The sequence below is a fragment of the Belonocnema kinseyi genome, chromosome 10 (assembly GCF_010883055.1).
Source record: "Belonocnema kinseyi isolate 2016_QV_RU_SX_M_011 chromosome 10, B_treatae_v1, whole genome shotgun sequence".
NCBI classification, from domain to species: domain Eukaryota; kingdom Metazoa; phylum Arthropoda; class Insecta; order Hymenoptera; family Cynipidae; genus Belonocnema; species Belonocnema kinseyi.
Window position 1 is genome coordinate 34,067,181 of NC_046666.1, and position 23,921 is coordinate 34,091,101.

At 23.3% G+C, this 23,921-nt stretch overlaps 1 protein-coding gene across 1 annotated transcript in view; it reads left to right on the forward strand.

Annotated features, from left to right (window-relative positions):
- Positions 1–22,986, forward strand: part of LOC117181515 (structural maintenance of chromosomes protein 1A-like) — a 42,999-nt gene extending 20,013 nt beyond the window's left edge. Inside the window, exons 9-16 of the mRNA XM_033374277.1 lie at positions 2,535–2,692; positions 2,768–2,865; positions 7,609–7,913; positions 12,409–12,678; positions 16,645–16,824; positions 17,141–17,319; positions 22,344–22,521; positions 22,636–22,986. Of these exons, the coding sequence (XP_033230168.1) occupies positions 2,535–2,692; positions 2,768–2,865; positions 7,609–7,913; positions 12,409–12,678; positions 16,645–16,824; positions 17,141–17,319; positions 22,344–22,521; positions 22,636–22,695 (1,428 nt within the window). The 3' untranslated portion in view covers positions 22,696–22,986. The remainder of the gene's footprint in view (positions 1–2,534; positions 2,693–2,767; positions 2,866–7,608; positions 7,914–12,408; positions 12,679–16,644; positions 16,825–17,140; positions 17,320–22,343; positions 22,522–22,635) is intronic.
- Positions 22,987–23,921: the final 935 nt, after the last annotated feature.

The window sequence follows — 23,921 nt, forward strand, 5'->3', positions numbered from 1 at the left end:
TCTAGTCGGGAGTGGTGCTGACTGAAAACAGATGATTTGGAGCGATTCGCGCGCCATTTGTTGGTCATTCTAAGGACTTATTGAACTACCCTCGTATGTACTGTTGTGTATTTTTAGTTCATCTTTTTCGGTTAAAAATTATAAAATTTGATTGAAGATTTAACTATTTTCTTACAAAATGCACTCTTTTTTTAGTTAACAACTGATTTTCTCAACTGAAAATTGATTGTTTTTAATTGAAAATTCAATTATTAAATTTTTCATTTTAAAATCAGTATTTATTATTTTAAAATTCGACTAACTTAGTTGAAAATGGAACTGCTTTGATAAAAACTAGTTTTTTGGGTTTAAAATTGAACTATTTTGTTGAATTTAAAATAAATTTAAATTCAACTATTCATTTTTTGGTGGAAAATTTATGTATTTTTTTCTTAATTGGTCTTTTTTCGTAGAAAATTAATATTCTTGCTGAAAACTGAATTACTCTTTTGAAAATTGCACTGCTTTGTTAAAAATTCATGTTATTAGTTGCAAATTCATCACTTTGGTTGGAAATTAATCTATTTTGTTGAATTTTTGTTGTTTTTTTTTTGTTCAAAAATCATTATTTTTTGAACTGAAAATTTATTTATTCAAGTTTTTGTTTGAAATGATTCTTTTTGAGTTGATGATTTAATTATCTGGTTGAAAAATTTTTGGTAGCAGAAAATTAATGTTTGCTTGAAAATTTATTTTTTCGTGTAGAAAATTCAACTTTTGTTTTGGTTGATGATTCAACGATTATTTTTTTAAATCGTATATTTCAGTTGCATTCAACTATTTTTGATTTTAAATTAAAATCTTTTTTGGTTGAAATATCAAATATTATATTTTTCATTTAGAATTCATCTTTTCTGAATAAATTTGACTGTTTTTTAATAAGAATTAAATTTTTTTAATTTGAAAATTATTTTATTTATAACTATTAAATAATATTTATGATTAATTTTTTAACCTGAAAATTGATCTATTCAATTTTGGATTGAAAATGCATCTTTTTCAGTATTAAGGATTCAATAATAAGTATTAAATAATATCTTTAAATATATGTTCTAGGATAAAAAACATAAAAAATTGTTCGAGAAATCGTAAGAGAATGTTTTTATTTTCTTGTAACCTTTCAAAGATTTTAAAAAGCTTCTACATTTTTTGTTCGAAATCATCAAAAATTTACATTTTGGAAAAAAATGAGTTTTTGTAGTCTTGCAAAATTGAAAATTTTTTCTTTGGCATCTTCTACATTCTTTTAACGTTTCTTTGAATATTTTTTATTGTCAACTCAACTACTCAATTGAAAATTAAACTTTTTTTGGTGGAAAAATGAACGTTTTTGATGCACATTCATCTTTTTGGAAAGAAAATTCGTCCTTTAGGATTGAAAGTTCAATTGTTTCCTAAAAAATTGTCTTCTTGGCTTACAAAATTCAACTATTTGGGTCAAAATGCAATTGTTTTTTGTTGAAGTTTTATATAATTTGTTTAAGTATTCGAAAAAATTGTTGGAAATTTAACTATTGGGTTAGAAATTCTACTATTTTGTTGAAAAGTCAATGGTTTACTAAAACATTCGGCTTCTTAGCTTAAAAACTCAACTACTTTAATTCAAACGTATCTATTTTGTTAGAAAGTTAATATTTTTTTGTTGAAAATTTACCTTTTTATTTAAAAATTTAGCTTGTTTGGTCGAAAATAATCTTGTTAAAAATGTATCTCTTTTGGTAGAAAATTAATTTTGTTGTTTTTGAAAACTCAAGTGAAAACTCAAGTTATGGTTGAGAATTCTAGTATTTTGTTAAAATTGAAATTTTTGGTTGAATACTCATCACATTATTTTAAAATTCATCTCGTTGATCGAAAATCGAAATATTTTGTTGAAAATTATTTTTTTCTTGGTTCAGAATTAATTTTTTTAACTGAAAATTGAACTATTCAATTTTGGATTGAAAATTCATCTTTTTTAGTATTGTGGATTCAACTATTTTTTTTTAATATTCGTCTTTTTTGCTGAATTATTAACTATTACATTTTCCCTCTAAAATTCAATTTTTTTTTAATTCAACTACTTTGTTAGAAGTTGGATTACTTTCTTAGAAACTAATGATTTTTTTAGAGATTCATCTCTTTGTTTGAAAATTAAAATAAATTATTAGAAATTCGTGCTATTTAGTAGAAAATTATTATTCTTGGTTTATCATTAATCTTTTTTTTTTATTTTTAAAATTCATATATTTTGTAGAAGTTGCAATATTTTTACTTCTATGGTCATACATTTAAAACCTTTTATATTGAATTCAATATTGTTCCTGTACATTAATTTTAATTATATGAATTTATTCCCCGATTTCCTTGAAAAATCATTTATTTCCGCTCGTTTGAGAGCATTTTAATCTGTGAAGTCTGTTAAAATATTAAATGGATAGGATAGAAAAAGTTTTCAAAATAGCGTAACGTAGCTTTTGAACGGTCCCTATATTTTTTTTATTATTTGGGCTTAGCCGAAGATTGCAGCGATCGAAAAGACAATGGCAGCAAGAGATATGAAGATCGAGGACATCAAAGAGAAGAAGAACAACGTCGAGGATGATGTATTTGCCAGTTTCTGCGAATCGATCGGAATTTCAAATATCCGCCAATACGAAGAGAGAGAATTGAGGTAAATAAAATTCCTAGGAATTACTAATCAAATTTTAAATGATTAACATTAGTCGCTAATTCTTTTTATTTTTAGATCGCAGCAAGAAAGAGCGAAGAAGCGAATGGAATTTGAAAATCAATGCAATCGTATCTACAGTCAGTTGGATTTCGAAAAGCAGCGTGACACAGAAAGTGAGTTTAAATAAAAATGATTTCTTTGTGACGCAATTTTTAAATTAAAGTATAAAATTAATGTTAGTATAAATTTTTAGATTTTCATAGTTATCTTTTATCTAAAATAATATAATAGAAAAGCAAGACAGTTTTTTTGATAATTGATGTAAATTGGTATATCTTAATTTTTTAGGGTAAAGTCAAATGATTTTTGTTTAAAGTAGCTAAAATACCAAATTAATGTTAAAATATTGTAAATATTTTTTGAAATCGAATGATTTTTTATTAACAATTGCAATTTTAATCAAATAACAGATATATTAACAAAAAATTCTTCTAAATAGTCAATCTTCTTTTAACCTAATGCTTTTTGTTTAACAAGTAGATTAATCTAGAGTTCTTAAATTCTCGAGAATTCAAGTTCAGGTTATATAACCGAGAATATGACAGAATTTAGGAGAATTTAAAAGTATTTATGATTTTTAACAATATTTTTATTGTTCAGGTTATATCATCGGTTGAATATAAATTATTTTCTAGTTCCGTATTAATAAATACCACGAAGTAGAATAAGAAGACCCCACTCCCGGAAAACTTAGACGCGTGACATTTTCAAAATTCTCTGATTTTTCTTTGACTAATTTTTCATTTCAAATCCTTAATATTCAAATACCAGCATTTTAATCTTATGAAGTTTTCACCATAGAATATTTTATAAGCGAAATAACAGTGTTTCATATACAAATTTAAAATTTTTAAGTGTATTAATTTATTTTTAAAAAAAAGTTTTTTTACTTTAAAATATGACTCTTTAACAAAATACTGGAATTTTCAACAAAATAATTGATTTTTTAACATAATAGTTGAATATTCAACCTAAAAAGACAAATTGTCAATGAAAAAGTGTCATAGTTTATATTTTAATCAACAAAAAAATTTAATTTATACAGCTAAAAGAAAATTATTTTAAAACCATAAAGACGAATTTTCAACAAATAAAGATTTTTCACTCAAAAAATAAATAAAAGTTTATCTAAATTATTGAACCTTCAAAACCAGAAGACAAATTTTCTGTACATAAATTCAATTTTCAAACAAAAAATATGATTGTTCAACAAAAAATTAATTTTCCACGAAACTGATGCATTGTTACGCAAAAAAAAATGAAATTTCAAACTAAAAAATAATTTTTTCACAAAAAAACGCAAATTTTAACTAAAAAATATCAATCTTAAAAAGTGGAAAAGTTCCATTTTTTGTTAAAAAATTAATTCTAAACAAACAAAAAGAACAAGTATTTTCCACTAAACAATTAAGTTTTCAACCAGACATAAGCCTTGAATAAAAAAATTTCACAATTTAGTTTAAGTTTGACCCAAGTAGTTGAATTTTCAATTAAAAAAGAATAATTTATAACAGGATAATTAAACTTTTAACCAACGAGAGAACTTTTCAACTTAAGATACAAATCTTTAACAAAAAAAAAGTGATTTCTTAAAGCGATTCTACCAAATGTTTTAAACATATTAGTTGAATTATCAAGCAAAGAAGAACGATTTTTCACCAAAAAGTTGCATTTTCATACAAAAAATGAAATTTCTTCTAAAAAGATGAAGTTGTAAATCAAAAAGATATAAATTCAAAAAAATAGTTGAATTTTCTGTTGAATACGATTTTAGTTGAGTTTTCTCGATGAAACTATGAATTTTTTGATAAGAAATAATTTTCTACTTAAAAAATTCAATTTTGAATCCAAAAAGACGAAATTTTAACCAAAAGGGATGACTTTTTAACAAAATTGTTGAATTCTCTAACAAATAGTTTGCATTTTTATCAAAAAATATGAAATTAATCTTACAGCAGAAAAACTTTTCATTACAAAAAAGTTGAGTTTTCATTCAAAAACAATTCCAATTAACTCAGTAGCATCAAAAATAGATTTTTTTAACAAAAAAATAAGTTTCTACGAAAAAAACTGAATTTTCAATCCAAAAAGACGAATTTTTTTAACCATAAAGGTTGAATTTTTAAGAAAATAGTTAAATTCTCTACCAAATAGTTGCATTTTTATCAAAAAAAGACCAATTTTGTACTAAAACAGATGAATTTGTAATAAAAAACCTTTTTTTATAAGTGGAACTTTCATGCAGACAATATTTCAGTTCATTTTTCAACACTAAAATGTAAATTTTAAACAAAAAGTAAATTTTCTACGAAATAGTTAAGTTTTAAAGAAGCTATTATGATAGCTTAATTTCTAACCAAACAGCTGCATTTTTATCCAAAAAATATCAATTTTGTACTAAAACAGATGAATTTGTAATAAAAAACAATATATTTTTATATAAGTGGAACTTTCATGCAGACAATATTTCAGTTCATTTTTTAACGCAAAAATGTAAATTTTAAACAAAAAGTTAATTTTCTACAAAATGGTTAAGTTTTCAAGAAAATATTATAATAGGTTTTAAAAAAGAGTTAAATTTTCAACCGAAAAGTTAACGAAAAAATGCAATTTTCTATTAATTAAAATAAATTCTGAGATTCTCATAAATTCTCAGAGAATTTATTTCTCGGTTATATTCTTTGTAATATTCTCATTCTAGTTACCGTTCTCGAAGTAATATAACCAGATAAAAAACACTAATATAATTCAAAATTCTTAAAATATTATAAATCTTGTTCAAATTATGATTTTTGTTAAAAAATACAATTTTTGGTGTCGAATGTTAACCATGACTTAAAATTGTTAAAATATTATGAATTTTCTTTGAAATCTGATGATTTTTATATAAAATTTTTTTTAAATGTTACAAAATTTTTAATCTGGTTCAAATTGTATTTTTTTTATACCAATTTTCGCTATTATACGCCAATAAAACCTATAATTGTTCAAAAATTATCAATCTTGAAAGTGTAATGATTTTTGTTTAAAAATTTCATTTCTTTTATCTTTAAAACCTAATCATTTATCATTAAAATGCCTATTTGCGAAGTAAGATGCTAGAAAACCTAAAATTCTTGGAAATTTGGAATTTTTGTATAAAAATACTAATTTGCGGTGAAAAAACTATAACAAACCTAAAATTTGTATAAATTTTATGTTTTTGAAACTTTATGGTTTTATATTAAATTTCTTTTTGAAGATACTAATTTCCAGTGAAAAGCACCAACATAAAACGTGTATAATATTTTTCATAATTTTTTAGATAATTTGAAAGTTTTAATTTAATCGTACAAGAATATTAAAAAGCATAAATTGTTTTTAACTCGAATAAGATTTCCAATGGTTTTTCTTATTAAAGCGGATTATTTGTAGATTTAATTTAATTGTTTTTTAATTCAAGATACAAAAAAACTTTTTGACGTTTAGAAAAAATTTAAGAATATTTTATAAACGTTCGAAAATTTTTATAAGTTTTAAAATATTTTTGTGACTTCAAAATTCAACAAATTCTGAAATATCTTTTAAACTGAATCGAATTATTCATAATTTTTTTTTTTTTAACTTCCGGATTCATTTTTGACAAATTTGAAAATCCTTAGTAATGTTTCGTAATAATTTTAAATATTCTTTTCAAATTAAGTTTTTAAAATAAAGAACCTCTTTAAGTATTCCCAGGCATCTTAAGAAAAAATTTTATTATCTTAAAAAGTTTCACAACCTTTTTTTCAATAAACATTTTATTTCGAAATTTTAAAAAATCTACCTTTTGTTTTAATTTTTTGGAAAATTTTTATTATTCTTGAACTTTTAAAAATTGCACATGTCTTTTAAAGTGATTCGAATTCTAGATTAAAAAAACATAAAAAATTGTTCGAGAAACCTTAAGAGAATTTTTTTTATTTCCTTCTAGTAACCTTTCAATGATTTTAAAAAGCTTTTACATTTTTTGTTCGAAATCATCAAAAATCTACATTTTGTTTAAAATAAAATTAGTGTTTTATTCTTTCAAAACTAAAATTTTATAATCTTGCAAGTTTGAAAAATATTGGTTTGAAATCTTCTAAATTCTTTTCAAAAAATTAAAAAAATCATTTAAAATATTTAAAAATATTTTCTTCAAATTCAATTTTCAATAACAAATTAATTCACATTTTTCCTTGAATCTTAAGAAAAAAAATGCATTATCTTGAATAAGACCTTCAAAATCCTTAAAAAGCTTCAAAATTTTATTTCCAAATTTTTTAAAATCTGTATTTTGTTTAAAATGTGTCGTTACCGGTAATTTTTTGGTTATCGACACCGAAATTTTTTTTATTGTTTTCTACAAGTCTAAATTTCGTAAAGTGAGATATTCTAAGTTTTTGTCTATAATTTAATTTTTCTCATCTCTTTGAATTTGAGTGAAAGTTTATAAATAATAGTCTGGTAGCTACATATTAAGAACAAAATTATTTCCCAATGATGAAAGACAATTAAAATTAAAATGTTCTCTTTTATCAATAATGTTTAGAAAGATTCAGAAATCATTTTTATCATTAAATAGAATTACTGTTTTCGTCGAAACGCTAAAATAAGAACAAAGTATTGTTGCCTTTATTATTAAATAATCATTTACAATTTTAATATTTTCTTTTGGAAACACAGTTTTAGAATTAAAATTCCTCATTTGGAAATTGCGATTCACAAAATTCCAGAAAACTCAAATGAAAAAACCGAAAACAGAAGATTTTCAATAATTTCGTTTGACCTATTTTTTTTTTAGATAGGATTTGATTGTACATTAGTAAAAATCCACAAACTTGAAACAATTTTAGGTAATGTTTTGAGGTGGGAACGCGCAGTGCAGGACGCAGAAGATCAGTGGGAATCTGCCAAACAAACTGAAGCTAATCAAAGAGCAGAGATGGAAAATGACGAGACTCAGATTGAGAAATTAAAGTCGCAGCGTAATAATAAGAAGATGGAAGTTGATGCAAAGGAGGAAGAAATGGGAAAGTGTCGGCGGGAAGTTGGAACAATCGCTAAAGATATTATAGCTGCGCAAAAGCAATTTAATTCAGTCGAAAATAAAATTGAACAGAAAAAATCTGAGCGCCACAATATTCTGATGAATTGCAAGGTTTGAATAATAATTAATTTTTAATTAAACACGATGCTAATGCAGGGTGGCCGCAGTCTAGAGAAAACTAAAAATCAGAAAAAAAAATCAGGCAATTTTGTTGGTCAGGGAAAATTCAGGGATTTAAAAAAATGAAAAATTCAAAGGACTGCTTTAAAAATACTTTAACAGGGTGGCTGCTGGGCAGGGAAATGACCGGGAATTTTTTGAGACCGGGAAAAGCCGGGAAATGACAGTGATTTTTTTTTTACCGAGAATTTGGCAAATTTGTAGAAGAAAAATCTGTCCACTTTCGATTTCAACAGTTTTTAAATAATTAGTTGAATTTTTATGTTTTTCAATTATACTATTATTTAGCTTATAATGCGTCATTCAGAATTTTTTTACATTACAAATTTTCCATTAAACCTTTTTATTTTTAAGCTTACACTTTTAATTTAAAGAATTTTTATATGCTTTATCAAAGACAACTAAACATAAAAACCTTTGATGTTGAAAATTTGGGATAAAAAACATTTTTATTTGATAAATAAATAATTTTTTAATTAAATAATTAAATAATTTTAATTTGAAAGTCTTAGTCATTAAACAAATGTGAACATGTGACTGAAAGTTTATGAACTATTTTCAACTTATAAATAACTTCATAATAATATATTCTTAATTGAAGGATTTTATTCAATTTAAAATATTGTTTCAGTCTAAAATATTGAATTTTTAACCTATTCAATTCGAAATTTTCAATTAAAAAAAAGATTAATTATTGATTATTTAGCAATATTTGAATTTATATTTAAGACAAGTAAATTGAAACAAAATATTTGAAAGTAAATAATCTTTAACTGAATTGTTTGGCATAGAAAACATGGAATCGTTAAAATTTCGAAGAGCATTTAAACTTTGAATATTGCCACTCTAAATGTTGTATTTGAAAAATGCTTAATTTGTAAGTGAAAATTCTAAATTTTGATGTATAATTTACAAATGAACATTTGTAGAAAAAATTTTAGTAATTTTGTTTAAATCTTTGAAAAACTTTTTAAATATTCTCATAAAATTATTTTTCAAAATGAAAAATTATTTTTAATTTTCCTATGCATCTTAAGAAAATGTTTTTATTCTTTTGAAGCCTTTTATAATTCTTGAAAAGAATTAATTTTTTTTTTGTTTAAAATCTGCGAAAATCTACATTTTGTTTTACATTAAGCTAGAAATATTTTTAAAACATCTACATATCTCTTAAAATTACTCAAATTTCGCCTACAAATAATAAATGTTCAATTGTTATTTATACATCCAAATTATAAAGAAATTTTCTAAAATTTGCAGGGTTTTCTGAAAATTGTAGACAAAATTCAATTCATTTTGACACATATTTAGAAGTTCTGAAAAAAAGTTCAAAATAATTTTAAATTTAAAACAAATTTAAAACAATTTTTAGATTTCTTAAAATTTTGAAATAAAATTTTGAAGCTTTCGAAGAATGTTTAAACTATTTAAAAAGAAAATAATTGAATTTGTAATTTAAGAAGTGTTCAGTTAAAATTTTTTTAATTTTTCGATATTTGATGTTTCTAGCTTAAAATTCCTTAAAATTATATAATTTTGAAAACTTTAAAGTTCATTGATTGATTTTTTAATTTAGAGCATTGAAAATGATAACAAGATTTATATTTTTTTATATTGAAAAATGTTCGTACCTTTAATCTTACACGCGTAAATTATTTAGCATTTGAATACAAAATTTTTTAATTAAAAACTTTTGAATTTCAATTTTAAAAGTTCAAAATTTAACAGTTCCACTTTGAGTGCTTTCATTTGCAGCTCAGTTTTTATTACCTGAAGTGGACATTTTTTTAGCTTTAGTGTTCCATTTTTTTAAATTCATTGTCTCATAATCACTGCTCAAATCACTTTTAGATACTTTTTTTAAGATAAAGCCATTATAGCCACTTTTTTAAAATGAAAAGTGACTTTTCTTTTAATAAATTGACGACTATTGAATTCAGATCTAAACCTACTTCTAAATTTTCTTGAATTATTTAAAAATTTGGTATGCTTTTTTAAAAAATTCGAAGACATTTTAAATACATTTAAATCATGTGAAGAAATTTGAAAGATTTTAGGGTGTGTTTTAGGGTTTTTATTTATTTTGTTAGTCCTAGTTTATTCAATTTGGAACAGGGAATTTTAGAAAATAATTCTCGTTTTTATTTTTGACAAGCATTTTCGGTAAAGAAATATGATTTCACTTGGAACAGAGAATTTTTTACATGGAACAGGCATTTTTTAAAAGAATTATAATTCGGATTTAGAAGAAAGTAATTGAAAAAAATGCCTTTTTGAAGTCAGAACTCATCGCAATATGAAAATTTCCTCTTATAAATTTTAGATAAAGAGAGTACTTCAAGCAGTTTTTAGAGTAGAAGTAGTATTTTGTTAAAAAGGATTTTTAATTTGGTTTTGATCACATTTAAATTTCTTAAACTTTAAAGGAAAAATATTTCTGAATTATAACAGAAATTTTTTTACATTGTTCTTTGCGAATTATTATTTTTTTAGTTAAAAATTTAACTATTTGATTGAATGTTAAACTCCTTTCTTAAAAATTAATTTTTTTGGTTAAAGATTTATTGTTTTAATTTAAAATTCGCCTCTCTTTGAAAATGTAACTACTTTGTTGAAAATCAGTTAATATTTTTTTAAAATTATTTGGTTGAAAATTTATGTACTTCGTGGAAAATTGGTCTTTTTTGTAAAAATTTTAATTTTCATGGTTCTATTTTAATCTTTTTGGGATAAAATTCAACTCTCCAAGTTGAAGGTTCATCAGTTTGGTTAAAAATTAATTTCTTTGAATGATAACCCTTTTTAGTTACAAATTGATCTTTTCTAGTTCAACATTCAACAATTTGGATGGAAATTGGCCTTTCTTATTTGAAAATTTAAATATTTCATTTAAAATTCACGTATTTTGTTAAACAAACGATTTTTTTGCAGAAAATTATCTTTTTCTTTTAAAGTTAATCTTCTTGTTTGTAAATTCTTCTTTTCGGTAAAAAATACAAGTATTACAGTTAAATATTTAGCATTTTAGTTGAAAATTCATCTTTTAAGTTGGAAATAAAATTATTTGGCTGAAAGTTAAACATTTAAAAAAAATTAATTTTATTGTTTTTAAAGATTAATCGTTTTATTTAAAAATGTATTTCTTTATTTGAAAAATAAGCTGTTCGATTGGAAACTTGTTTTTTCTTTGCATGTTTATCGGTTGAAAATTATTGTTTTTTCAACTGAGAATGTAACTATTATTTCAGTTGAATGTTCCATATATTTATTTAAAAGATCATTTCTTCGTTTGAGCATTCATATTTAGACTAAAAATGTAATTATTAAATTTTTGGTTAAAAAATAATCTTTTCTAATCTTTGTGTCCAAAAATGCAATTATTATAGTAAAAGATTCATCATTTCAGTTAAAAACTCATCTTTCTGGTTTAAAGTTCAACTAATGCAGTTAAATATTTACAATTTTATTTGAAAATTCATAAGTTTTTTTGAAACTATAACTATTTTTTAAAATTATTTTTAAAAAAATAGTTTTCTTTGTTGAACGTAAATTTTCTTAACTGGAAATTGAACTTATTGCAATTGTAAATTCCATATTTGTAGTTGAAAAGTAATCTGTTTAGTTAAACATTAATTTGATTTAACTTGAACTTCAATATCATAAGTTTTGGTTGAAAATTTATCTTTTTTAATAAAAATTATTTTTTTTTTTGTTTTAAAATCCAACTATTTGGTTAAAAATTTGTCTTCTTTAATTAAAAATTGAACTTGTTCATTATAAATTCATGTATTTTATTGAAAAATTGTATTTTTTATAGAAAATTAAACTTTTTATTTGAAAATTAATCTTCTTATTTAAAAATTCATCTTTTTGGTTAAAAATTTTAATGTTCCAGTTAAATGTTCATGATTTTAGTTAAAAATTCCTATTTTTGGTTTAAAATTGAACTATTCCAGTTGAATATTCGCAATTTTATTTGAAAATTAATCACCTTAATTGAAAATTGAAATATTTTGTTGAAAATCCTGCTTTTTTTGGTTGAAAATTAATTTTTACAATTGAAAGTTTAATTTTCATTCTTAGTCACTTTTTGGGTTGAAAATTAGTCACTTTTTGTCACTTATGGTTAAAAATAGGCCTCCTCACTTCTACGAATAAGTTATTGAGTGTAATATATTACAAATTTACGAATTTAAATTTAAAATTATTTTATTTCATTTACGAAAGATTCTATATTAAAAATGTTACAAGGTTAGATTTTTGGTCTTTCAATATTAATGATCACTGAAAATAAAAAATTAATCAGTGAAAAATCAGGGATTTTTGAAAAATACCTTTTACGGCCACCATGTAATACATTTATTACATAGTTAATTTTTATCTGATTCTATAAAATGGGGTCGTAAAATGATTATTTTTATCATAGATGGAGGACATTGCGATTCCGATGCTTCGCGGGAACATGGAAGATATTGCAGGCGAGACGACTTTGAATAATGAAACAACAAACGATTCAAATTTGAGTATGCAGCAACAACAGGAGCGGGAAAATCGAATCACGATTGATTATTCATCTCTTTCCGACCGCCTGAAAGACATTGATGAAGACGATTACAAAAAAACATCTAGTAAATTGAACAAAGCTATTACTGACATCCAGAATACGATGCAGCGCATTCAAGCCCCCAATATGAAGGTAAGTAAAATTCAAGTTTTCATGCTAATAATTTCATTTGATTTAGGAAAGTGATTTCTACTTTTATCTGTTTACATTTGCATATTTTTCAGATTATCTTAGTTTACTCATATTAAATCAGAATTTATTATTGAATGTTTATTCTTTTTCATTAAAATAAAAACCTTTTGCCATTTTTTTTCTCTATGAGATTTTTTTCTCTAATGTTTGTTAATCGAATTGATATTTGAAGCATACAGAAATAATCATTTAATTATAGTTTTTATTTAGGGACATGGAGTGTCTCTAAAGAAATATAATTTCACTTGGAACAGGAAATTTTTTAATTCATAGTTTTAATTGAAAATTCATCTTTGGTTGAAAATATGACTACTTTGTTGAAAACCAGTAGAAAATTAGACTATTTTTCTTAAAATACATTTTTGTTGCTAAAGAGTTAGTTTTTCAACAGAAAAATTAACTATTCCTATTTTTGGTTGAAAATGTATCTTTTTTAGGTGAAACCACAACTATTTGGTTAAAAATTGATATTTTCTATTTCGAAATCAGAGTAGTTGTTCATAAATTTATCTGTTTTGTGCAAAATTTGCTTTTTTGAAGAAAATTAATCTTTATCGATGAAAATTCATCTTTTTAGCATAAAATTCATCAGTTTAGTGTAAAATTGAACTATTCCAGTTTTTGTTGAATATTGATCTTTTGTAGTTCAAAATTAAACAATTTGGATGAGTTTAAAGATTCTTCCTTTCAATTAAAAATTCTTATATTCCATTTAAATATTTATCATTTTAGTTAAAAATTCATCTTTTTGGCTGGAAATAAAATTATTTAGTGTAAAGTTAAACTATTTTGTTAAAAAATATATTTTTTTGCTTAAAGATTAATCACTTAAATTGAAAATGTAGTTCTTTGATTGAAAAATGTGCTGTTTGATTGAACGCTTGTTTATTTAGATGTTTCTTGGTTGACTATTATTTTGCCTTTTTAACTAAAAATTTAACTATTATTCTAATTGACTATTCTATAATTTCAGTTAAAAATTCATCTCGTTGGTTGAATATTAATTTTTTGACTAATAATTTAATTATTCAATTTTTGGTTGAAAAATTATCTTTTTTAGTTGCATTTTTTTATTTAATTTTTTAAAATATAAATTAGCCCTTCTTGGTTGAAAATCAATCTCTTTGATTCAAAATTCAATGTAACTATTTTTTTTAAAGTAATTTTTAACTGAAAATTTAACTTATTCCACTTGAATATTCCATAGTTTTAGTTGAAAATTCATCTGTTTGGTTGAATATTCTTTATTTAACTTAAAATTGACTTATTTAAGTTTTGTTTGAAAATTTATCTTTTGTATTAAAAATAATTTTTTACTTAATAATTCTACTATTTCAGTTGAACAGTAATTCGTCTACTTGAAAACTCTTATGTTTGGTGTAAAATGATTTTTTTTAAACTAAAACTGTTACTATTCCATTTTTTGTTGAAATTTATTATTATTTTTTAGAACAAAGTTCAACTATTTGGTTGAAAAATTATCTTCTGTAATTAAAAATTCATTTCATTTGTTGAAAAATAGTATGTTTGGTCAGGAATTTATCTTCTTATTTGAAAATTAATTTTCTTGTTTAAAAATTCATCTGTTTGATTTAAAATTTAACTATTCCAGTTGAATATTGATAATTTTATTTGAAAATTCATCAGTTAGGTTGAAAATTGAACTAACGTGTTGAAAATCTGTTTTTTTGTTGTTCAAAATTAATATTTTCAACTGAAAGTTTAACTATTGCATTTTTCGGAAAATATTAATCTGTTACTTTTAGTTGACCGAGAAAATTGAAAAACTTGACAGGGAAATGACCGGGACTTCAAAATTGTCCGCCGAATCGCCACCCTTATTAAAATAACAGAATATTTTTGAACTTCTTTTTTGATTGGTTAAAATATGTCCGCCATCTCAACGAATCAGAATATACCGGAAAATTGTCTCAATGGCTGATTGGGTGACGCACATAAATTACGTACATTCTTTTTCTCAAATTTTGAACAACGCTTTCCCTTTTTTTATGTTTCGTAAGTTTTGACGTTTTTTGTAGAATATTTTTGTTGTTGTGAATTTGACCACCAAAAAGTTGGAGTTTCAAGGAAAAAATATGAATTTTCAAAAAAAAATGTAATCGTGGATTTTCTAACTAAGAAATATTTTCATTTTAAATCCAAAACAGGTCAATTCGATCGAAAAGGATAATTTTCTAAGCAGGAGATTAATTTTCTACCAAAAAAATGAATTTTCCATAAAATACATACATTTTTAATGAAGTTTATAAAAATTTCAAACTAAATAGTTTAATTTTTAAACTAATAAAGATAAACTTTTGACCAAAAATGGAATAGTAAAATTTTCATTTAATAATTGATTTTTAATGTAAAAAAACGAATTTTGTACAAAAAATTTTAATTTGTTACCAAATAGTTGAATTTTACATCAAATTGATAAATTTTCAAACAAAACCGACGAAATTTCTACAAAAAAGTTGAATTTTTAACCAAAATATACCTTAATTTTGTATCAAAAACAGTTCAATGCATCCAAAAAAGATCATTTTCACAAAATAGTTATTTTTTCAACCAAGCTATTGAATTTTTAACAAAATACCTCAATTTTCGACCGAATTATTACATTTTTTCATCAAATTGTTGAATTTTCGAGCTGAAAATACGAATTTCCTTTTGAAAAAGTTGAACTTTTTACAAAAAAGTTCATTTTAACCAAAAAAGGTGAAATTTCTACAGAAACGGATGAATTTTAAACTAAAAAGATCAATGTTTAACAAAATAGTTTATTTTTCAACACAGACGATTTTTTTTACAAAACAATGAAATTTTCAACAAAAAGTTAATTTTTAACCTAACATTTGAATTTCCAACCAAATAATTGCATTATATTCTGTAGAAGAAATGAATTTTTAACCCGAAAATATGGATTTTCAACAAAACGTTCATTTTTTACCAAATAGTTAAATTATTAACCAAAAAAGATGAATTATCAACAAAATACGTAAATTTCAAACTGAGTAGCTAAGTTTTCAATCAAGAAGATTAATGTTTTACCAAAAAACACGAATTTTCAACAAATTACTTACATTTTTTCTGAACATTTTGAACAATTGATGTGATGTTACATCAATTTAAATTAAGAAATTTATTCATAAATTTCAATTAAATTGAATTAAATGAATTTTACAGTAAAATACGAATAACATATTCACTGCATAAAATTAATTTAATGTTATTAGTTTATATATCATAAAATCATATTTAACTTTTAATTTATAATTTTTGTTTCTAAATTTTGTTTACTAAACGGTCGATTTATTAAACTAAAAAAGATCATTTTTAAAATAAAATGGAGGAGTTAAATTTTCATTTAATAGAATTAATTTTGAATAAAAAAAACTTTCTACCTATTTCTAAAAAATATGTTGAATACCTCCGAAATTTGTATTAAAAGAAATACATGAGAAAAATGTAAATGAGTTGAAAGAATAAAAAACAAATAAACTTAAATATGATCATTTTCAAGTTTTAATGTTTTTCTATTTTTTATTCTTTAAGCTTATCAAATTTTTTTACAAAAATGGGTTATGATAAAGAAGTTATTAGAGGAAGTAGATTTTTTGTAGTTGCCGGTAGTCATTTTTCTGCTTTTTAAATTAATTTTGTAGCTATATTTAAAAATATTTGTAAACAGCTCAAGACAGCCTACTAATGTTTTGTTGTTGTTTTAATCTTTTTACAAATATTTTCAAATATAGCTACAAAATTTATTTTAAAAACAGAAAAATGACTATCCACAACTATAAAAAATATATTATTTATAATAACTTCTTTATCATACCCCATTTTTGTATTAAAAAAAGTGCATTTAACGATTTTAATTGCTTTTTTTTTAATGCACCTTAGGCTATCCAAAAATTATACTTGGCTAAAGAAAAACTACAAGAGACGAATGAGGAATTTGATCAGGCTCGTAAAAAGGCCAAGAAGGCAAAGACGCAGTTCGAAAAAGTCAAAAAGGAACGACATGACAGATTCATGGCATGTTTCGAACACGTCGCAAACGAGATAGATCCTATTTACAAGGTAATTGTCTAATCAGTTTACCTTATTCTAGTTTAAAAAATCCTTTTTGGAAAAAAATGACTTCTTTCACTCTAAAATTCATAACTTTTTAAGTTTTTGATATTATTACTTAAAATTTTACTTGAATACTAAATGACATAGAAAAATAGGTTTTCATGTCATTTGTTAATCTGGCGCCATATGTTCCATTTTCTTGAATTTGGTACGTTTTGTTAAAGCGCAAATAAGTCGCTGGGTGTTTTACACCCAGTATGCCATTTCAGGGTTAAGAGGAGTATAATTTGTCAAAAATTACTAATCATGATATTTTCTACAGAGTTTAGCGAAAAATTTATCAGCCCAAGCTTTCTTGGGTCCGGAAAATCCAGAAGAACCCTATTTGGATGGAATTAATTATAATTGTGTCGCTCCTGGTAAGCGATTCCAGCCCATGTCCAATCTTTCGGGAGGAGAAAAAACTGTGGCGGCTTTGGCATTGTTATTCGCAATTCACAGGTAAAATACTTTTATTTATAATCATATTATATTAAAAAGCGATTTTTTAAATTGAGAAATCACTTTTATTCTTTCTTTGAATAAATTAACCCATCGGTTAATCTCTAGCGAATTCATGCCTATACTTTTTTTTTATTTTTTCTGAATTCTTTAAAAATATTTCAGAGTATTTTAGAATATTCCTAACATTATTAACATACATTAATAATTTGAAGGGATTTTTAATGGTTAAAATTTATTTCCAAAGATTTTAAGGAATTTTAAACAATTTACTATAGTTTAAAAGATTCCAAGGAATTTTCAAATGATTTACATATTTTGAAGAGATTTCAAGGAATTTTAAAGATTTAAGAGTATTAAAACAAAGAGTTTTCAAGAGTATTAACAAATACCAAGAGATTTCGGAAGATATTACAGGATTTAAAATATCATATGGTATTCTAAATAGATTTTTATAAATTTATTTGACAGAAATTTTTACATTTTAGGATATTCTAAAAGAATCCAAGGAATTTTCCATTGATTTCAATAATTTGAAGGGATTTCAATGAATTTTAAAGAATATGCGGTATTTTTTAAATTTTTGAGAAATTTTCAAGGGCTGAACAAAATTTCAAGGGGTTTTAATAGGTTTTACAAGATTTTAAGTATATTTTTAATAAATATTAATACTTGGGTGCGATTAAAAAGGATTTAAGCGTATTTTACAAAATTCCAAATAATTTTAAAGTTTTTAAATATTTCAAATAAATTTTAAAGATTTTAGGGCATTTTGAAACTTTCCAAGGAATTTTTAAGAGCTTAAAAATTTTGTAAAGGATTTCAAAAGATTTGACAGAATTTAAAATATCGTATGGTATTTTAATACATTATAATAAAGAGAAATTATTCTAAAGGATTTTAAAGATTTCAGTGTATTTAAAAAAAAAGGCTGAGTAATTTTCAACAGCTTTAAAAAACATGTCAAAGCATTTCAAAACATTTGAAATAATTGTTAACATTTTAGTATATTTTAAAAGATTCCAATGAATTTTCCATTCATGTCAGTAAATTTTTTAAGGGATTTCAAAAAAATCTAACGATTTTAGGTTTTTTTTTTTAATTTTCCAAGAAATTTTCAAGATCTTAACCAAATTTCAAGGAGTTCCAAATTTTTTTACAGGTTTTAAAATATCTTATGGTGTTTTTAATAGATTTTAATTATTTTAAGTCATTTGAAAGAATTTTAAAGATTTAAGGGCATTTAAAAAATTCCAAATAAGTTTCAAGCACATACAAAATTTTTAAGGGATCTTAAAAGATTTTAAAGAATATTTAACATCTTAGGATATTTCAAAAGATTTCAAGGTATTATGAATTTATTTTCTTAATTTGAAGAAATTTTCAAGAGTTTAAAAAAATTCAAGGGATTTCAAAAGTTTTAAAAAGATTTGAAATATTTTTTCGATTTTAGTAAAACGAATCCAAAGAATTTTCAAGAGCTTTCGAAAGATTAAGGAGGTTTCAACAGATTTTAAAGGATTTGAATTATCTTATGGTATTTTTCATAGATTTAATTAATTGGAAATGATTCCAAAAGACTAAAAATATAAGATCATTTTTGTAAATTTCAAGTAATTATCAAGAGTAAAAAAATTTCAAGATATTTCGAACGATTAAAAGCATTTGAAGTAATGGATTTCAAAGAATTTATTCACAAAAAATGAGGGATTTCGTAGGGTTTTAAAGATTTAAAGAGATTTAAAATAATTGTTTGCAATTCATTTTAATTCATTTGGAATTCACCCTGAATTCTTATTAATTCATCCTGAATTCTTGTAAGTTCTTTGTAATTCTGTTGATATTTTTTTAATTTACTTGAAATCTTCTAGATTCACTACATTCTAGTTAATTCAATGATTTTTCTTTGTGTAATTTATCTAGTAGTCTTTTAAACTCACCTCAATTTCACAGACAATTCATCAAATTCTTTTGAATTCCCTTGAATTTTTCTAAACATATGACAAACTTACTGAATTTAATGAATTATTTTCAATACACTTGATTTTTTTAAATTGAGCTTGAATTTTTCTGAGTTTTACCAAATTCTCTTCGTTTCCTTTACATTTTTCAAATAAGGGTGGCCGCTGGATCGGGAAACCTGGAAAACTGGGAAATGACCGGGAATTTTATTTGACCAGGAATTTTACCAAATTTTTAGAATCAAAATTTTGACCAACTTTGATTTCAACCGTTCTTATACTAATTTTTCAAATTGTAATTTTTATAAGTTATTATATCATTTAGTTTAGAATGCTTAATTCGTAAATCTTTCACTTTAAAAATATTCCAGTTTAGATTTTTAATTTTTAAGCATATATTTTTTAATTCAAAGAATTTGAAAATGTAGTTTTAAAGGTTAACAAAAATTAAAAATGAGAAGTTTTTAAAATCGATTGTTTAAAAATAAAAACAGGATGGCTGCCGTTCCAGGTAACCGAGAATTTTACGAATTTTTAGAAGAAAAATGTGCCCAAGTTCGATTTCAACAGTTTTTTAAATAATTAAAGTGCAGTTTTGAAGATTTAAACAATTAAAAATTAAAAGCATTTGAAGTTGAAACTTTTTGATATAAAACAGTTTTATTTTATTAACTGTAAATATAAATAAATAAATTATTTTTCAAGTGTATCTGTACTCTAAGTATAGACATCTGAACAATAATTGATTTGAACAAAGAATTCTAGATCCGTTCAAAATTTGTGAATTTCCATATTGTAACTGTTTCCATCCGAAAGTCTTGATAAGAATTGAAATTTATGTGTTATTTATTCCGATAATTTTATTTTTAAATAAAATATTCATGATTTATCAATAATATATTTTTAATTCAGAGTTTCAGGTCTTCCTTTATATTATTTTTTATATTAAATTTAATAAATAAATTTATCAGCATATTATTTTTATTAATTTGTTTAGCCATTAAAAAATGTAAACATGCGATTTACTATTTTCAACTTAAAAATAATAATATTATAGTCATAATTGAAGGTTTTTATTAAATTTCAAATATTGTGAGTCTAAATTATTTAATTTTTATCCCATTTAATTTGAAATTTCTTAATGTAGAAAAAGAATAAGTATTTAATATTTCGCAATATTTCACTGTTCATTAAAGACGAGTAAATTGAAACCAAATATTTAAAAGAAAACAATTTGAAACTGAATTGTTTTACATAGAAAGCTTTGAATCTTTAGATTTTCGAAGAACTTTTAAACTGTTAGCTTTACAATTTGAATTGCTCTTTTTAAAAAGTGCTTAATTTATAAGTTAAATTGTTAAATTTTGACGCATATATAACAATTGAACACTTATTATTTGTAGAAAAAATTTAAGTAATTTTAAGAGATATTAAAAATTTTTTGAAAGATTTAAAATGAATTAAAAACTTGAAATTGTTTCAAGTAATTTAAAAGAAGTGTGTTAACATTTTTTTCAGAACCTCTAAATATATTTTAAAATTAATCTAAATTTTCCAACTATTTTTGAAAATCCTGCAAATGAATAAAAAAATCCTTAAAATCTTAAATAATTTTTCAAAGTGAAAAATCATTTTCAATTTTCCGAAGAATCTTGAGAAAATTTTTTATTCGTTTGAAGTCTTTCGCAATTCTTAAAAAAATTCTAAATTTTTGTTGGAAATCTGCAAAAATCTACATTTTATTTTAAATTCGGCTGTATATTTGAAATTATTTGAAGTTCTAAATTTAATTCAAATCGTTTTAAAACTTCTAAATATCTCTTAAAATTACTCTAATATTTGTACAAATAATAAGTGTTTTATTGATATTTATAAATTCAAATTCAAATTTTTTTAAATTTGCCGGATTTTCTAGAAGTTATAGAAAAAATTCAATTGAATTTGGAAAAATTTTAAACCACTTCTAAATTTCTCAAGTTTTTAGAATAAAATTTTTAAGCTTTTGAAGGATGCCTAGACTATATAAAATAAAAATAATTTAACTTCTAAATATAGAAATGTTAAGTTTAAAAAATTATTTTTTAATTTTTGATGTGTATAGCTTAAAATTACTTAAAATAATATAATTTTGAAAGTTCATTGCTTGATTCTTTAATTTAGACTATTGAAAATGTTAACGTGGATTTATATTTTTGGAACTTAATCTGAATCTTTGAACTCTATAATTTATAAAAGTTCTCAAATTTGCAGTTTATTTGCATTTTATTTAACATTTTTTAATTGAAAAGTGTTAGTACCTTCCATTTGTTATATGTCAATTTTTTAGCATTTGAATACACAATTTTTGAACTGAAAACTTTTAAACTTCAATTTTACAAGTTTGGAATTCAAGTGTTCCATTTTGAATGTTTTAATTTATTGTTTATTACTTTAAATGGAAAAATGTTTAGAATATAGTTTGATTGTTTAAATTTCATGGGCCGTGAAAAATGTTTTGAGTCGAGAAAAAACCGGGAAATGACCGGTAATTTTTGTCTTCGATTAAAACGGCCACCCTGCAAACATCACTTCATTTTTACAAAAATCAATGGAATTTTTTGAATTAAAAATGTTTTCCGACTCATTTGAATTCTTTTTAATTCAACTTCAATTATTTTGAAGAGTTACGAATTGATTTTGAATTCGTTCAAATTCATCTGGAGTCCTTATAAATTGCATTTAACTTTTTTAAAATTCTATTACATTCAAAAGAATATTCGTTACATTAATAATGCATATTATTCATTTTCCATCACTTTTTGGGTTACAAATAAGCCATTTTTACGACTTAAGCAGGTGAATTTTTTCAAGTAATAAATAAAAAAATTATAAATTTAATCAAAAAAATGTTATGTATATTAAAAATGTTACAAGATTAGAATTTTGGTCAATTAATATTAGTGATAAGAGAAATTGAAAAATTACTCCTGGGAAAAATCCGGGAAAAGTCAAGGAATTTTGAAAGTTAAGTTTGTGGCCACTCTGGATATTTAATGTGTATTATATTTGGGTTTTTGTTTCTAGTTTTCAGCCGGCGCCTTTCTTTGTACTTGACGAAATCGATGCTGCTTTGGATAATACGAACATTGGAAAAGTCGCAAGTTATATTCGGGACAAAACTAGTTCTCTTCAAACTATTGTGATTTCTTTAAAGGAAGAATTCTATTCTCATGCTGACGCACTTATTGGAATCTGTCCTGATGTAAGTTTAATCTTTTGAAAATATAATTTTCACATTACAATCAATCATATCACTAGTTTAGTAATATTTATTATTTTATTAATATTTTACATAATTATTAAATTTCCTTTTCAGATTGGAGAATGCTTGGAAAGCAAAGTACTGACCCTTGACTTGACGAGTTATCCGGTTTAAATTTTATTTTCAAAAGTTAATTTTTATACCGCAAAATGATTCCTAACAATTTTGCGACGTTTAATTTAGATTCTGTCTAGTGTTTCAGAATTTTGCGTAAGACCAATAATCGATCAAATATGGCGCTAGGCTTGTTTTATGGAAAATTCCGTAATAGTATACAGTACGGGTATTTTAATATATTCATTTTGAGTAATTATTTTAAGCATGCTGTACAATTAATTGCATTTGCAGCTGTCACCTTTTGATTGTCATGCAAATGCATACAAATAATAAAAATTTACTGTAGGAAATGTTTGCTTTTATGTAATAATTTAATGTTTTTTTTTTAATGACAGTTTTTCCAGGCTGGTAACTTGACCAGGAAGACCGGTACATGACCGGAAATTGAATTTAAAAAACAGGAATTCACTTCTGACCTTAGAAAAATTCAAGTTTTCATTATTTTAATCATTTTGGTCAATTTAGAGAAGCGATTTTTACTTTATCTACAGTTGCAGGGCATATGAGTGAAAATAATTATTGTTTTTATTTTAGGACAAGAAGTTTCGGTAAAGAAATATAATTTCCTTTGGAACAGGGGATTTCGGACATGGAACGAGAATTTTTTTTAAGGGATTAGAACTGGGATTTAGAAGAAAGGAGTTTTAAAACTCCCTTTTCCAAGTCAAAATTCGTCACCATTTACAAGTTCCTTCTTCCAGATTAAAAAAAAAATAAAATACTTCAAGTAGTTTTTAGAGTAGAAGTAGTATTTCGAAGAAATATTTCTGAATTATATTTTTTTCTTACATTTTTTGTTGGTAATTTACCTCCTTTTTTGAAAATTCAACTACTTGAGTTTGAAAGCTAAATTCTTTTGTTACAAAATTTTTTTTGATTGAAAACTCTTTATTTTAATTGATGATTTATCTTTTTTTTAAATTAAACTATTTTGTTGGAAATAAATATTTTAACTAAAAATTGAACTATTCCAGTAGAAAGAAGATATAACTATTCTGGATCGAAAATTGACCTTTTCTAGTTCAAAATGTAACAATTTGGATTAAAAGTTGTATTTTTAAATTGAAAATTCATCTATTTTTTCGAAAATCTACATGTTTGGTTAAAAATCTTTTTTTTATGTAGAAAATAATTTTTTTCTTTGAAAGTTAATATCCTTGTTCAAAAATTCTTCTTTTTATTGCAAATTTTAAGTATTCAAGTTAAATATGTATCATTTTAGT